The sequence below is a fragment of the Trachinotus anak genome, unplaced genomic scaffold (genome assembly GCF_046630095.1).
Source record: "Trachinotus anak isolate AG129_WGS33_773 ecotype Australia unplaced genomic scaffold, CSIRO_AGI_Tana_v1 ptg000013l, whole genome shotgun sequence".
Taxonomy (NCBI): domain Eukaryota; kingdom Metazoa; phylum Chordata; class Actinopteri; order Carangiformes; family Carangidae; genus Trachinotus; species Trachinotus anak.
Genome location: NW_027273864.1, coordinates 29,298,343 through 29,315,757, shown reverse-complemented (window position 1 = coordinate 29,315,757; position 17,415 = coordinate 29,298,343). Strand labels below are relative to the sequence as shown.

The 17,415-nt window shown below is 42.8% G+C and overlaps 1 protein-coding gene across 1 annotated transcript; it reads right to left on the bottom strand.

The window, feature by feature from the left end:
• Positions 1-54: 54 nt before the first annotated feature.
• On the bottom strand, positions 55-15,928 carry LOC139631171 (protein SSUH2 homolog). The gene is made up of 12 exons (XM_071495165.1): positions 15,801-15,928; positions 11,299-11,379; positions 11,144-11,219; positions 10,826-10,955; positions 9,204-9,264; positions 7,861-7,982; positions 6,746-6,808; positions 6,442-6,521; positions 6,063-6,155; positions 4,063-4,168; positions 3,692-3,799; positions 55-2,575 (listed from the first exon to the last, which is right to left on the bottom strand). The coding sequence occupies exons 1-12, from the start codon at positions 15,811-15,813 to the stop codon at positions 2,438-2,440; spliced, it is 1,071 nt and encodes a 356-aa protein (XP_071351266.1). The 5' UTR covers positions 15,814-15,928; the 3' UTR covers positions 55-2,437.
• Between the last annotated feature and the right edge of the window lie 1,487 nt (positions 15,929-17,415).

The following is a 17,415-nucleotide window of genomic DNA, read 5'->3' as shown; positions in this document are numbered from 1 at the left end:
GGTTTGGGGCTCCACACTGTGATTGTGGTTGTAAACAGATGTGACAGAAGCAGGTGAGTCTGTACGTTTATTTTCAACAGTAACATACATCTGATTATTTACTGTAACAGTGGTTCCCAACCTTTTACAACTCATTGCCCACTTGAAAATCTCAAAAATGTTGGTGGCCCACATCCAACCCCGTAACAACACAGAGGCCAAATAATGCCGCCTCGCACTCACAGTTAATCTGATGTTGTACGATGTTGTCCAGCAGCAAAGTGGCCCGGCCTGTGTCAATATAAAAGTCCCCATCACTGGTTTATCACAGTGATCGGCCTTAATAAGGGAATAAAGTGAAAAGAGTTTTTAAACATTTTCAAAGTTTATATTTTTTTTATAATTACATCTTTTCACCAAAATTTTATTGATTTGCAAATGATTTGTTGGCCCACTGACAATACCTTCACGGCCCACCAGTGGGCCCCGACCCACAGTTTGGGAACCACTGTACTACAACAATAGCATAATTACTGAGTACTAATAGAGTAATAACATTGGTTTCAGGTGAGTAACAGACATGTTTGTCACAGTATTACTTTAAGGCATTTAGACCGCAGATAAAGGTGAAGCACCACTTCAGTTTCAGATGATAAACACCAAAGTTAGGTTCATGCTGTGTTTAGAGGATTCAAGCATGCTCGAGCATCAGAGAATTAACAGTCAGCTGCTGCGATAGGTAACACTGACATTAAAAAAAGACTTCACATACTCAACCCCAGAACATAAACAATAAGCAAGATGGATATTAAACAGCTGTGATAAACATCAGGTAGATTATTTATACAGATATATTTCTATACTGAAAAGTAAGGATATAATGCCATTTAGCCAATCCAGGTGGTACAGTGAGAGCAGCTGTAAGTGACCCCAGTTAAATATTCCTCAGAGAAACAAATGGTTACCTCTGTGGTGTGCTCGTACAAGAGCGGCACAAACTGGGCTGGTTAGCAGTTAACTCACTGCCTCCAGAGCCCTGTGAGCAGTCAATATGCCACCAAGCTTTGAGGATGAACTATTTACACAGATAATGCAATTGAATTTTGCTTCGACACTTTCTGGCACGACAAGGCTTTGTTTCTGGAGTCAGAAAATCCTGACCTGTCAGTGAAACAGTAAAGTGGTTTCGACCCTTGAACCACAGAACAAAGACACAAATAGAAACCAAATGAACTGCTTCTGTTGTTCACCTCCTCCATCATGTAATAACAAAAGGAATTACATAGCAGATTATACATATCCATCTCTGTCAGATTAAAACCTAATACACCCATTTTTTTCTTTGCTTCTTGTGTTTTACCTACTTTTTACTCATTTCTCACATTTCATCTATTTGTTCTCCTCCTTAAAACTCCTACTTGTTCTCGAAACAGCAACATTTTGGAACTGAACTCTGTTTCCATTCAATAGTGAGGACATGAATTGGCACATACTGGCACCTGATTTAGGTCAAAGTTCAGTACAATAGCTTGTTAACAGACAAATATCTTTGGTAAGTGATCATGGCATCAGACTCATGAGGGTAAACACTGATGTCCACACAGAGACGACAATAGACTCTGAGGAAGCTGATTTCACCAGAAGATTTTTTTTTCCTCTATATTTTTGAGAGATTTTTAATTCTGAATATCAGCAATTCAGTTGTAGATGTCAAAGACTAAAGACAAGACTAAATGCACTGTAAACGTCCTGAGAGGAGGCAGAGGCTGAGAGTCAGAGCTGAGCAGGAAGTTCAGGAAGCACAAAAACAAAAAGACAAATCCAGTCGCTCCAGGATCATTTGTCAGTGAGGAGCACTGAAGTTAGCAGGGACGGCCTACAATCAGTCTTTATATGACACTGTGGGAAGTAACAGTAAAAATTTTTATGTTCACTGTGAATTTAAAAGAAATAATTAAGACAAATAATTCTAATTTAAACGAGGACAAAATGTCAGAAAAGGCTGTTGTGGTTTTACTTTTGATGCCCACAGTGAGAAAATCACTTGCTACTCTCCCTTTTCTACTTTAGTTTCAGCTTTTGCTTTATCATAGTATTCTAACTGTCTTCTTTCCAGGTGGTCACAGTAAACAATGAGTGTGTGTTAATGTGCATGTGTGTGTACGTTTATCTGCAATAACTGGACCGGACAGAGAAGTTTCACACCCCTGGATTTACCTGTTAGACCTGAGCTCCAAACAGCAGCTCTGAATGGACGATCATAACTGGAAACATCATTCTGATTGGCCACAACGATTCTTTTAATCTGACCATTTTTGTGGAGAAATCTTTATGATCTATGCAGTGATTGGCCAAGATTTGTCCTGGGGGGAGGGGTTAATCATGAGAATTAATTGTCTTGGATAGCTGTGTGTGTGTGTGTGTGTGTGTGTGTGTGTGTGTGTGTGTGTGTGTGTGTCTACTGGATGACACAGCAGCAGGTTGCCGGGTAGTCAGCGCTGACTTGGTGCTCGTTGCCATAGACGAAGTAGACGTGAGGGTCGCCTTTCCATTTGTAGTTCACCTTAGTGATGGGGATCAACTCGACCGTCTGCCTCTGGGGGGGGGGGAGAGAGTGTAGTGAGTTAACTAAGAGTCAGGATATGATAAGCCTAGCTTAGCATAATCACTGGAAGCAGGGGGAAACAGCTAGCCCGACTCTATCTGTTCTGAACAAACACTATATACTCAATCAGCCATTTTCTAGTGCTGTTCCAATGTTCAACATTTGTACGGAAGCTGTACGCTACATCGATCAAGCTAGACCATCATGCATTGTGGCGTTTCTCGTGAAAGTGTGGGAGAATAATTTGTCCAGCTAACACAACAGGTTAGGCACTAATGTTAGCTGCAAGTGCCTGGCAGGCATAATACTCCTCAGACATCCTGACTGTGCAGAGGCTCGTCTCCTCCTCTACCTGAGCTGCAGGATTTCAAAAATTATCATTAAAACACCTTTTGGGACCATGTTTGAGAAACTTTAGAATATATGCTGATAAGTTGTTAAGTAATGTCTTCTTGAAATACCTGTATGTGAGCTATAACAACAATGGGTTTATTGTTGCTTTAAATGTGATTTTAATTTAAGATAAGATATACTTTATTGTCCTCAAGGGGAAATTTGCCTCTGGCATTAGTGTGATTCATACAGACTGAACCACTTAAAACAACAAACTGACAAAAATAGAATAAATGTTACTTTGAAGACACAATAATAAATAAAAGACGTGTACAAATTGCACATCGTGTAGGATTTTGCCTCAAACACGTGATGCAGCATCTCTGGTGAAATGTACCAACTGCAGCCTGCACTGATCCCCCAGTCAGTCTTCTGTGTATCAGACACTTTACAGTGGGTGGATGGGTGAGTGGAACAACCTGCAAACTACCTTGAAAAACTGTGAGTGAGTGTACTGAGGAGAACTGGTGCTGTCACAGTAAAAACTGATTTGATTTATTTTCTTTTCTGTCAACTGCACTTTGCATGAAGTAAAATAATAAATAAAAACTGTTCACAGCATTATTATTGAAAGCATCCTCACCTCACCTTCAGTGTCTAAAATCTTTGCACAGTAATACATATCGCCTCCCCTTAAATTCCTTAAATATTTTTAGGAGCTATAAAAATGTCGTTTTCAGCTTTGGTTTTCTCTGGAGCGTTCTGCTGGTTTACCTGCTGCAGGATCCTGGAGGTCTGAGAGTACCTGCTCTGATGGTCTTTGATCAGACGGTCAGAGGCCTCAGCGATGGCCGGGTTTGGGAACCCGAGCAGTGGGTAGAGCTGAGGGGAGACAGACAGAGAGACTAACACACAGTACTGACAAAAACACAAATAACTATCCTATCCTTTAAGTACCCCATGTTTTGCTGGTCCTCACACCCTCAGGGGGCTGTTCGATGGTTTTAAGATTAAGGTTAGAGTTAGGTTTAGGGTTAGGGCTGGAGTTAGGCATGTATTTCTGATGGTTAAGGTTAGGGAAATGATCTAGGAAATGCATTAACATACATACATGTGCATGTGTGCATTTTAGTGTGTGCACGTACCAGGTACTGGTTGTTCTTGAACAGCTCCTTTCCACTCACTGACTGAAGTTCATCGACCTTCAGACCAGAGTTCTGCTCCACCACGTGGTCCTCCACATGGTTGGTCCTGAGCACAGAGATACACAAATATACACACACATCAACACGTTTAATCACATATATACACACATGGACGTGGCCAAATGTGTTGGCTCTCATCCACTATTCTTGATTCCACATTTAATAGATTTTCAATGTAACATATCATTTCAAATAAAACAAAAACAGAAAATCATGGACAAAAATATCAAGGCCTTTACCCTCATATGCTGTAGATTCCCCTTCTGGGACACTCACTGCAGTAAAGCTGTTGATGAGACCTCTACACTTCTCAGCTGGGTCATTATCCCGACCCGGGACTCAGGCAGAACTGTGTGACACTGGGCAGCTTTTATCTGTTTTTCTATATTCCCCGTTTCTCTTTTCACCACTTAAACTATTACTCTCGCAATCATAAAACTGAAGACACCTGAAGGCAACAGTCTGCCGCAATCCACTTATTTATCACCACTTTTACGTGGCACCAATCATTTGTCCAGGTCATTTTTTTTATCTTCGAGGAATGAACAAGGAAATTGGAAGGAATTCAGCTCATTTCACAGACAAAAGAGCTTTTAAATTCAACACTTTTCAGGAAGAATAATGGGTAAGGCTACCACGCAAAGATACTGATATGCACAATTTCATCAGTAAAAAAAACAGTAAACAGTGTACAGTGTGTATGTTTATACATACTGTTCTCTGCACTGCCACTTTGCTGCTGTAACACTGTGAATTTCCCCACTGTGGGACTAATAAAAGCGAGCTTATCTTATCTTATCTCACCTTATCAATTTAAATTCCCATCATGCAGTTTTATTTTTATGCCACCAGAGGGACCCACAGTGTCATCAACGATAACACTGTCCACCTGATTCATTTAGTATCTGCCTCAGTGTGTCTTTCAGCCCACGAGGTCTGATCTGTGATCAGAGGTGGTGCCGATTGTAGAACACCCTCAAGAACCATCTGTGATCTTCAGTGACTTCTGTGACCTCTTCAAGGACTCCCAGAACCTCCTCAATGACCTTGGAACACCTTCTATGACTACTGTTACAGATGAAGCTGTGTAACGCCCCTCACATCATCTTCAAGGACTCAGGGAACCTCCTCAATGCCTTCTAGTACCCTGTCAAAAAACCATTAAAAACCTCTCATAAAGGACGACTGCAAAATCTTCAATGACCTCTGGAATCCCAACAACCCCTGATAGCTCCTTTAAGGCCCCATGAAATCATCAGCGAATCATTGGTAAAGTTCACTTTGTTATGCAGAAGAGAACAAACTGTTATCGGAGGAAGAGAAACTTTCTGTGAATATTTCCAAAGAACAACTAAAACTCACACCGTCTTTCAGTTCCCCATGTTCTGGTGCAGTGTTCCTGAATCCTGAGTGACAGGACTGCTCAGGTACTCACTCTAGGCTTTGCAAGATAAGTCAGACATCCAGGGAACATTTAAAGTTGACAAAAGCCATGTTGTCCTTCAAACTGGATCTCATGAGTCCAGGACTGCTGACATTTCTCCAAGGCCCCCAGAAACTCCTCAGTGACCACAGGAACATCCTCAGTGACCACAAGAACTTCCTCAAGGACTAATGAAACCTCTTCGAGGAACCACCTTAAGGGCCCCTTTAAACCTACACTAGAACCCCAGAACCTCATTAAGGACTAGACCAGCTTCCAGGCCCACGGAAACATATTCAAGGACTGAGGGAATCTTGTCAAAGACCATTTGAACCTTCTCAGGGCCCTTGACAGGATCACTGAAATCAAGACCCCAGGAACCTTTTCAATCCCTATATCTTTAAGGACTTCTGTAACTTGTTCAAGGATGCCTGGAAGCTCTTCAAGACCCCACAGAACCTCCTCAAGCACCATATGAACTTGTTCAAGGACCCACAGTTGTAACATCAGTGCTCACCACTCCACTTTGAGCTGGATGAACGTCAGCAGCTGTCGTTTTCCTTCACAGGTTGTGCACTTCTTCGTTCCCTGAGCATCGCACCTTGTGCACCTGCACACACACACACACACACACACACACACACACACACACACACACACACACACACACACACACACAGGTCAGAAAGGTTAATTCAGTTGTCAGATCCAAGTGTTTAAAGTGTTTAAATTTAAAGGACCATATCGCTGTCAAGGGTCGCTGAGAAGGCTGCATAGATTTACTTATCTATGTCTCTAAGATCTATTCAAAGGACACAAATTGAACATTACAGGATGTGAGTTGACTTAGATTAATTAAAAAAAAAAAAAAAACCTCCCCCACACCTGTACACTACCTGTCTCTGCCAGTACCATCACATCGAGAGCATGCGCCACTATTCTGTGTCCCAGAGCCATTACACACCCAGCACGATTTCTACAGAGAGAGAGAGAGAGACAGAGAGAGAGACAGAGAGAGAGAGAGAGAGAGTCTTTAATTGTAAATCCACATGTAATTAGTTCTATCTGCTGATCAGTTTCTAATTTCATATCCACACCAAACTTTTCCTGCCTTTAATTTTGCTTCATAGTTGTTAAGTAAACAAAATTATTATGTAGTTTATTATTACTGATTAACTGACTGACGGACAGTTTACTTACGTATCCATCTCCATGGCACTCATCACACGGCATCGTTCCTGTGCCATGACAGGTGTGGCAGTCCTGCACGCACACACACACACACGCACACACACACACACACACACACACACACACTGCTAGATCAGGTCAACAGTTAAACCTCTGTTCTAAATCAGATCATTAGCAGCTAACTCAAGAAGCTCTTCAAAGACCCCTCAATCATCTCAAACTGGAATTTCCAGATCTATCAAAAGAGGATCTTGACTCCTGGAACCTCTTCAAGAACTTCTTGTGCTTTAATCTCAGGGACCTCTGGAGGTTCCACAAGGATCCCTGGGAACCTCAACAAGCACCTCAAGCACCTGCCCTAAGCACCTGAAGATCCACATGACTTCAGAAACCTCTTCAAGGACCCCCAGAACATCTTCAGGGACTTCTGGAACTGTTTCAAGAACCCCTGGAGCCCTGGAAACAAGGGCTGTTATAACAGTTGTAAGGACTCTTAAGGGACCCTGGAAGATTTTCAAGCCCTATGGAACCTTCTTAAGAACTTAAGGAAACCATCACATGTCAGATTTATTATATAAGGATAAGCCCCTTCAAATGAATCACCCTATTTTCAGTGTGGTCCCAAAATAAACATCTTCAAGGACTGGAACCTCCTCTATGACGACTGGAACCCTTTCAAGGATCTCTAGTACACCCCCTGAAACCTCTTAAATGATCCATAAAACATCTTAAATGACTTTTGAATCTCACTAAGGACAATTTGAACTGTCCCAAACACCCTGGAAACCCCCTCAAGAGCTGGTAATACATCTTCAAGAAATTCTGAAATCCTGAGGGGATTCTGACCCATGAAAGCCCCTCGAGGTCCTTTAGATTCTCCTCAAAGAGCATTTGAACTGGTATCAGGACCCATGGAACTTCCTCAATGTCCCTGGACCTCTTCAAGGATCACTAGAACTTCCTCACAGACCTTCTCTAACCTTCTCAAGGTCTCCCCCATAATTCAGACTCTATACTAAATTTACCCCAGCAACAGCAAATCGTGCTTTCTGATTGGTTTTCAGGTCAACATTTAAACCTCTGGTCTAAATCATTAAACAGCAGGTAACCATGGCAACACAGACCTTGATGGATGAGGTGAAGGGCACCCGAATCTCCTGCTTGTGATTGGTGAAGAGGCTGGGGGCCGTGGCCTGGACCTCCCAGGGCCGGGGGGCAGTCTGGGTGTAGAAGTCAGCCGGCTCACCTGTCAGTCACACAAAAGAGACTTACCCACCTGTCAATCAAAAATGTTATTGAAACGTACCTGAAACCTGCTGCTATAGTGACATCACAGTGATGTCATAGTGATGTCATTTGAGCTTGGGTTTGAAGGCTTCAGATTTATAACAAAAAGCATGTGTCACAAAGTGGAGATTGAAAGACATGGGTGGCAGGGCGGGTCTAATAAAAGATGCTACCAAGCTGCATTATGGGAAATGTAGGATCTGGCATTTTTGGAGTTTGATCTATGTTAGGGACTAAAACTCAGGTCATCAATGAAAAGCAGCTGTTTTAATAAGAGAAACAATGAAAATCACAGAAATATTTCATGAAATGTTGAGTGTTTTGAGGACTGTTTGTCTTCTGGTTTGATGTTCTGACAGTAAAGGCTTTATATTGTATGTCACACCTTCCTTAGTAACAAACCCTGATCTCACCTCTTTATATTAAACTAGATATCTAGATAATTTAGTAATGTTTGTGAGAAACAGTTTGAGACTTGAAGGCACTAATGGAGCATAAAAATCTGGGCCCAGTGGATATGGAGCTGAAGTGGTGGAAAGCAATCTTACCCTGGCTCCTTCACTGAGAAAGGATTACTATTATTATTACTGCTTTTCATGATAAAACACTGCAGAATAAAACTTCACTGGTGCCATCTATCATCTGCAGAATTATGGTGAATTAGGTCCCAACAAGTGCAGACTTGTCACTTGCAACACAAGAGTAGCATGTGATTGTGGGTGATGTGGGGGAGGGAGGAAGTGAGGGCCTCTGCTAATGTTTTAGATGCTTTAAATAGCCTGTCTAACTATTTATTTAGGTCACATACTTTACTAAAAATGCTAATGATATAAAATTTCTTTTTCAAAGGGCGTTTGAAGGTTCAGACTTGGTTTAGGGTCAAAGACTCTTAAACATTGTGTAAAACTGTAAATCAGAAGTGCACGAGATGCACTAACGTTTCCACAAACTGTGCACAAACCCCACCTTTCAGTCTGTCCCACAGGATCAAAAATCAGCAACTGCACATTATACTTCACTAAACTTCCAAGAATTGAAAAACATTATGGAAAGCAACGATACCTCTTTAATGGAGCTGTTAATTTCAGAATAAAGTGTGTGTGTGTGTGTGTGTGTGTGTGTGTGTGTGTGTGTGTGTGTGTGTGTGTGTGTGTATGTGTGTGTGTGTGTATGTGTGTACCTTCATAAGGTTTGTGGGCCCACTCAGTTGACCTTGACTCAGTGAATGTCTCCAGTCGGTACTACAGAACAGATCCAGATCAAGTCATTCAGCAAATAAACAGCTGGTCAGTATGACTGGGTGACGCTGGGAGAGGATGAGCTAACACAGGATTTTTGAGGATTATTTCTGGACAAATCAGAGTTTTGTTTGTCTACAGTGTAAACTCTGGTTCTGAATCCGATGCACTGTATTTTGGTAGTGCTCAGCGCCGATTACACAAATCACTGTTGTTATGCATGTAAAACATAAGAAAATACACTTTCCACAAGTGAAAACATATGCTTCAGGCTGCAGCTATGTATGTATAGCACAAGTGAAACATGAGCTGTTGCATGGCCTGTGTAGACAGCTGTACCAGTTAAACCCCCCTGTGAGTCAGACTGAACATGTCCCGTCACAGGAAAGTCTCTGAGGTCACATGACAGTCATGAGAGAGTCAGTTTTTATTTTTATAGTTTTTATAAACTCGTGTGAAATTATCTGAGGTCACAGATTCTCTTTCAAATGTTCCTCTCAGTGTGGACACATCCCGTCCTTCACATGTAGAGCAAGGACGAACAGAGGAGTCAGCAGGTGGGTCAATCGCCATCTCCACCTGGTATGAACTTGTATCTGGACCAGGAAAAACTCCTATCACTGCAGGTGTAAATGCAGCAAAATGTGATCAGGTCATCCAGAGCACATCTGGAGGTTGAGCTGGTTCATGATTGTGATCAACCAGATCACCAAACTCTGACTCAAAAAGCCTAAGGTAGCAGATATTTTCCCAAAACTTCATTGAAAAAGGCCAAGAGTCTGAGGTCACACCAGCAGCTCTGTAGAGCTACGCTAAATGCAAACGTCAACATCCTAACTCAAGTAAAACTTGCTACAGAAATCATCCAGTTGATATAGACATCGACAAACAGATGACATAACAGGGGCTGGAGAAAAGCTGGCTGTAATTTAGGAATTGCATTATCTGTAAAACCAGTTGTGCACCACTTGGGGTAATTGTCAGTGTTTCTTAAAGAGTAACTCAACACAAAAATCCACTCTTCTAAGTTAGGAAATTACATTTACAGTCACTTTATTACACTATCTAATGAGCCTGGTCCTATTTTTTTTAATTTTGTTTATTGCAAAAGAATTTATTTATCCAGTAATTCTGTTTTGCAGAGATCCCAATTTTTTTTGTTGTGCTCAGGGAGGCTGCAAAAACTGACAACACAACAGTGAGTTAACGTACGTCCCATGTTTGTACCCTACTGCGTTGTGTATGAACAGTACAGATGTTTTGAGTATTTTAGGAACTGTGTGTATTTGCTGCTTTATTATATAATTAGTTGCTGCTATGTAAGTTACTGATTCAAGCTTGGCTGAGATAAGACATCCAGACACAGAACACAGGTCAGTACCAGGTGGACATGAAGCAAACTGTCAGCTTCAGAGGGCGATTAAAGAGAAGCTTTCTGTAGAATAAACTGGGACCAATCAGTGATCTGTATTTGATCAGCTGATGGTACGGACAGAACCTCACTGGAGCGTCTTTCAGTAAAAAAAAAGACACCACCAGTGAAACGGTGTGAACATCAGCTCACCCTGAAGGTGTTGTATGGCTCCATGCTGGTGATGACTCCATCTTCGGCCGGAGAGCTACTGTAGCAGCAATGAGACGACGCAAAGCTCTTAAACGCCCCACGAGCCACATCCTCTGTCAGTGATGGGATGCTGCAGGAGGCACACACACACACACACACACGCGCGCGCACACGCACGCACACACACACACACACACACACACACACACACACACACACACACACACACACACACACACAGAAACATGAGCATCCCACTGGCTGTGACTGGAGGAGGTTGATGAGCAGCTCAGTGATGCAGTTGATGTCAGGTCTTACCTCCAGTTGTCAGGTACAGGGCCGGGTTGTGGGGGGGCCACAGGCTCCAAGGGCATGGGAGGGGGCAGATAACCACCTGCAGCAACAGCAACACATTTTAGCAACTGCAACAACATGAACATTCTGTGAAGACTTGTGGTTTGGACACCACTTACCTCCTCCTGCCACAGTGCCCTCATACCCGGGCACGCTGTTGAACATGTTGGCCGGGGGGGCGGTGGGAGGGGGGTACACAGCTGACATAAACAACAAAAGGAAATAGCTGTTACTCCACCAGCAGCAGTTCCTGTGGTTCTGATATTTCCAAGAAGCTGCAGCAGCTATGGTTTGGTCATTTAAAGTGACAATAGACAACTTTTTTGTTTTAACTTATCATTATGACATAAATGTTGACTGCACAATGTAATCGCTACAGAACAGTGACACCATCAGCATTTAGACGGGTTCCCTATAAGCCTCAGTTTCACTTTGCAATTCTTTCTGCCATTAGGGGCAAAGTTTTGCAGAACAATGAAGGCATGATTTATGGCACAATGGGGTGGGGGTGGGGGTTAGGGTTAAGCTCATGCCTTTCCACAGGTAGTGGAACAACCGGAGTAACTCTGGAAAGTCTACCTGCGAAAAGTAAAAGAGCCCCGTTGTCAGAGGAGGCAAGAGGGGGTGTGACTGAAACCGAGGTAAAACAAGACTGAGGGACTGGGACAGTAATCCAGCCCTGCACGTCTCCACTGGGGCTGACTTACTGTCCACCAACACACTTATGTGGCAGCTCACCAGGCTTTGTCCCGGTGTTCCCTACAGAGATAGCTCAGGGACTTCAAAACCAACATGCAGCTGGGATTATTTCTACCAGATCAGGGAGTAACAAAACCTGCCTTCTTATTACTTCAAACTGGGTGTTTTACTCTGCTTTTATCATCACGGCACTGAGATCAGGCTTCTAGTTCAATCAGGATTCCTACGGCTGTTTGTTGATTTGGACAGTAGCCAGGCTGATAGCGATAACACTACTGCTGGCAGCCAGAAAGAAACGATTCATTATCCGCTGGATAATCTCAACAAATAACACTTTCATGGCTGTGACCTGTTTAAAATGAGCAGTGGTGAAACATGCTACATTCTTCTTTGCAACAGCAGCACAAACATTAATACCACTTAAAACATAAGAGGGAAAAGTTGCCTATTGCCACTTTGATGCAGAAACTTAAATTCAGACATAATTACAGTTCAGTGTTTGTACAGATTAAACAAACGAGCTAAATGAGTGAGCTTCAGAGTTATCATCTAACTCTTGGCAAGAAAGCAAGTAAGTGCATTCTCCAGAATTTAAAACCAGTTATCTTGAGGTATTTTCCATTGCTCTTGTTACAGGGTCATTTAGGGGTTATCCTTTCTGTAAAGTGGGAAATACCACAAGCAAACTCTTACAGAGAGAAATGACAGGTGATTTCCAGTGACTGTGACTGTTTTTTGTTTCATTTTAAAGATAAACATTCAAAAATTAAATCAAGTTTTTATGCGAGTCTCCAAAAAATGTAAAATTCATTCTCCTGCTTAACTCAATTAACCCCTTACTACCTTTAAGGGGCCTGTCATTAGTTAAGCAGAGATGATACATATACAAACCTGTGTGAGGTTATTGGAAGAAAGATGTTAGTGACAGAAACACTGAGCTAAACTGAATGAAAACCTCTTTTACACATCACAGTTTGGCTGAGATTGAGTAAACTTTGCAGAGTAGAGGACAAGAGGGAAGCTGACGGTTACCTGACTCATCCTCTCTACGTGGAGCTGGGGTGGCCCAGGAGCCTGTTCAGACTCATCCAGCCACGCATCTCAAGCCTCTGATGGGGGGCTCCCTCCGTGCCATCAGGCCACAGCACCCGATACCCCCCCCTGAGGCCGAGACTCTCGACCAGTCACAGTTAAACCATCTCCACCACAGACATGAGCCACACACGTGAGAATGACATGTCTATACACATAGGGTTTTTTTTATTGCATGTATTATTCATATTTTACTTTATTTCTTACTCATGCATCACTGTTTATGCTAATTACTTTCTTTGATGTTAGTTTCATTCCTTTGTGCTGCTGTGTCCAACTGAATTTCCCCCACAGGCGTCAGTGTAAGTTACAGCTCATTCTGTCTTTTATCTGTTGGACGTCTTTGCTCTTGAGAAAGTTTTCTTCACATGGTACAATTTCATCACATTGCAAAATTGGTGAAATACAGAATAGAAGCAACATGCTGAAATCTATTTACCGCAACTTAAACTGAGTGTTGGGAATTCCCCAGGATTGTGACACACCTCCTACACTCCCCTGACATTATAGTCAGGCTGTAATGTTGGTGTTGGTGGTGGTCGGTTAACATGAAACCACACACACGAAGTGAGGAGAGGTGGGGAAGCTCTGCTCTCAGGAAACACAGTCTGATCGATGTTTGTGTTCAGGGTGACTCACAGCAACACTGAAGAAACATTTTCTCCTATGAATTTCATTTGAAAACAATCGTCACGATCACAGGATTTGGGGCTGACTTCAATCCTCACTTCCACAAAGAAACCCTCACTTTGTGTAAGACGCTGCCTGGTGAAATTTCAGGAAGTTCACAGCGCCCACACATCCGAGGTTTAACTGTCCAACATCTACCCTGACACCACCCCCACCTGTGACTACTGCACCTAGATTCACCACCCCGCGATTGTCTGCCTCCACCAACCAGCCAAGTTACAGTGTTGAAGAATGGCCAGACGTGTTTTTGCTGAACATTATGATGTCACAGAGAAGCTGACCTTTGACCACTTGAATATAAGATCATCACTTCATCATTTTATCCTATTAGACATTTCTGTCATAATTAGTGTGTGAATTTATGAGTTATGGACAAAAAAAAAAGGGTTTGTGAGGTCACAGTGACCTTTGACCTTTGACCACTAAATTCCTTGAGGTGAATCCCTTGACCACCTTTGACTCCAGGTGAATGTCTGTGTCAAATTCCCTCCATTCCCGTGTTCACAGTAATGGGATGGATGTACAGACATACACACACTGACGTTCAGTTCAAGGACAACCCGTAAACGTAAACGACGCTACCCTCCACATCTTCTGGCCAAGCCCTCACTTACAAAAACTCTGGAAGGTCGTCATCGTACCCTATCCGCCTTTTTAAGGTGGAATCCTGTCCCCCACCCTTTGCTAGCTCTGTTTGGTGTTCCTGAAGGAGAGGATCCTTATTGGAGTGCTGCTCAGACGGGAGGACGCTCATACTTCAGTCACCAGTTTCGACAGATACAGTCCTGCCTTAAATGAGACATCTCACTTTATTACTGTCATTAAAATTAAAGAAAAATTCTGTCCTACCTTGAAAACTCTTATCAAAAACGTTTGAACTTTTTTGAAAGGACAAAGTCAAATTTTTTATTTTGCTTATGACCACAAATCTAAAAAAAAAAAAAAAAAAAAAAAAAAAAACTCATGACATTTCCATCAGCCTCATTTGCATTTTCTGTTTGCAAATGTAAGCACTTATCTAAATATACCACTGTACCTCAGAACAGCTTCACAGAGCCACTAACATGGCTGCAGCCATTAGTTTCTGCACAGTGTGAAAATCACTTCGCAGACTGTTAAAACTTCAACTGTGGAATCTATCACAGTGATGAAGTGAGAGTCACATCAGCGCCCCGGGCCGAGCATCACGCCCCCCTCGGCCTCTGGATGAGGAGGCCGTGGTCCACCTCAGTCAGGACTCCTCTGTTTGCTGGAATAAAGTCCAGACTGAAGTCGGGACAGCAGAGGCACAGCAGGCTGACAACCACTTCTTAAACTACACCACATGCTAACACTCAGTGCTGACTCATTTCCCTCAATCACATTCCTTCAGAATCAGAGGAAAATAATCAAAAAGGAGGAGAAGAAAGGGGAAAGAGAAGAGGAGGGAATGGAGAGGAGGATTTTTTTTTTTTCCAGTCATTTCTTATTTTGAACAATATTCTGTTCCAGGTCCACTTTTAATTACTTTTTCTTTTCTAATATTTAACTACATTATACTTTATCTTTTGCATTACATTATCAATACTCAGTTTTTATGTCAATAATTTGTTTCTCCAATATGGACAGTCAGTCACTGTGCAGACCTGAACTGTTTGTTTAATTGATTTGTTGTGTATGGAACTGTCACAATCCAGATCAGAAAAAATCTGTCAATATAACAAAATAAACCTGCACAGGAGGCATCACAAATCCCTCAATTATTAGAAAATTCATCAGTAAATCCATTAAACCCGCGATACAGCTGGTTATTTATTGTTCCAGATAATAAAAGTGTCTTAAATCGGTTTAAAAGCTGCGACAAGTCTGCGAATCACCCGTTTTCCTGAGCGCACACCTTCTGTGAGTGCAGCAGGTTTTAGTTTAGACCAGATCAGGTCTGAACTAAAACAGAACTTAAACCTGAATTTCAGTTGCACTGACAGACCACGACAGGGTTAAACCGTGCAGAGGCTTTTAATAGCAGTGTGAGCCTGAGGTCCCGGCGGGGTGCGGCCCCCCCGCTGCCCAGCCTGCGGCCTGCAGCGGGGGGGCTGCGGTCGGTGCGGCCCCCTGTCAGCTTGTGCCCGGTGGTGTGCGTCGGTCTGAGGGCAGTTCCTACCTGCGCTGCTCATCCTGCCGCTGCTCGCTCACACTGCCTTCAGCTCGGCGTCGGTAAATCCACACGGACTCCCCCCGTTGGCTTCACGCCGTTTTACACTGCAGCAGCAGTAAGGGTGGGGGGGCGGGGCGGCTAACCTTCAAAATAAAGCTCAAATGACAGCTCAAGATGCTCAATAAAGATTATACAATTTTATTTTGCCTTTTTTCTTAGGTGCACAGTGCACCCATCCAGAGGGCAGTTTATTGCTCTCTCTGTACCGGACCACCAGGCACGGATCGAGTTTTGTAACAATGCCAGGCTTTTAAATTGAAGGATGCAAACAGGAAATTGTTGCAGGAATGTCGGCCACGCCCCCTCTGGAGTCAATTAAAGAACAGATCAGATAATATGAGGAAAAATACAGATGGTGGTAGACACAATAACAAGAACACCTCCAGACATCAGAAGCCTGCTGCTGCTGACACTTCTGCGTCTCCACCTGTTCAGTACTGTGTTTTCAGCAGCTCATGCCCTCATGGTGATGTCACCACATCTGATGTGACTCTGGCAGAGAAATATTTGATCAAATGTCAGGCTGTTCTTTTATTCTTTGTCAGTGAAACAGGTCTGGAGCCGCTTTCCCCCCCTGACAAGCTCAGGCAGTTTCTGTGCCCTGGGGCCACATATTTCTCAGGTCAGCTGGAAGCAGCCGCTCGGGTCCTGGCAGCTGGGCCCTGTTTCAGAAAGGGTTAGTGAAAACTGAGTTTGTCACCCCTGAGATGAGGGAAACTGTTTTTATTCCATTTAGGAAATTAAAGTCTGCTAAATAAATTGGTCTAGTGGGCTATGCTGAATAAAATGTAAGTGTACAAACTTATTGACTCTTTTCTCCAACTCTGTCTCTGCTTTTTTTTAAGATAAATGTTGTATAACAACATGTTCATCTCTTTTTCTCCACTGGGTTAAAATGGAGGTTCGCTCTTTATTTTCCATTGCAAAGGGGAATCGCAGTATCGGAGCTCCATTGATGATGGGTTTTTTTTTTATTCACATACGTGCTGAGTTTCCCATCTCAGGGTTCATCAACTCAAGTCCAGGATTTGGTTCAGAGTTTGTTAATCTGGCCTTTTGAAACAGGGCCCTGATGAGCTGGTCTGGTTCTAACACAGACTGTGTATTAAAATGAACATAGACTCCGGGTCTAAAAAGTGAAGCCAATGCAGAAGAGCCTTAAAGCTGTGTTCTATCTACTGACCATCAGGGGGCGACTCCACTGGTGATTGTATTGAAGTCTATGTGAAAGTGTCTCTATTTCTCACTGATTTATTACCTCAGTGAAGGTTTCCTGATGAGTTTATGGTCTCAATCATTAGTTTCAAGTCTTCTTCAACACAACATGATGCTCATTTTTAAAATTATGCTCCATGTAGAGGAAAATAGACGATACAGCAGGGTATGCATTAGGGCGGGGCTACCGTGTGATTGACAGATTGAACCACCACACATGGATAGGGTCAGGATAAAGTCCAGAGCAGGTCAGATCCACCCCCCACTCCTCCTCAGCTCCACCTTCTCGTCCAAATCTAGTTTGTTCTGGTTTCAAAAAACTAAGATGGCGACATCCAAGCGTATG

Bases quoted from the DNA above. Each gene is read 5' to 3' on its own strand.
- LOC139631171 (XM_071495165.1), bottom strand. The intron at 11,220-11,298 runs GTAAGTGGTGTC...CTGTTGCTGCAG, and splicing joins GGGCACTGTGGCAGGAGGAG to GTGGTTATCTGCCCCCTCCC. The intron at 10,956-11,143 runs GTAAGACCTGAC...TGCCTCCTGCAG, and splicing joins CCTGTACCTGACAACTGGAG to CATCCCATCACTGACAGAGG.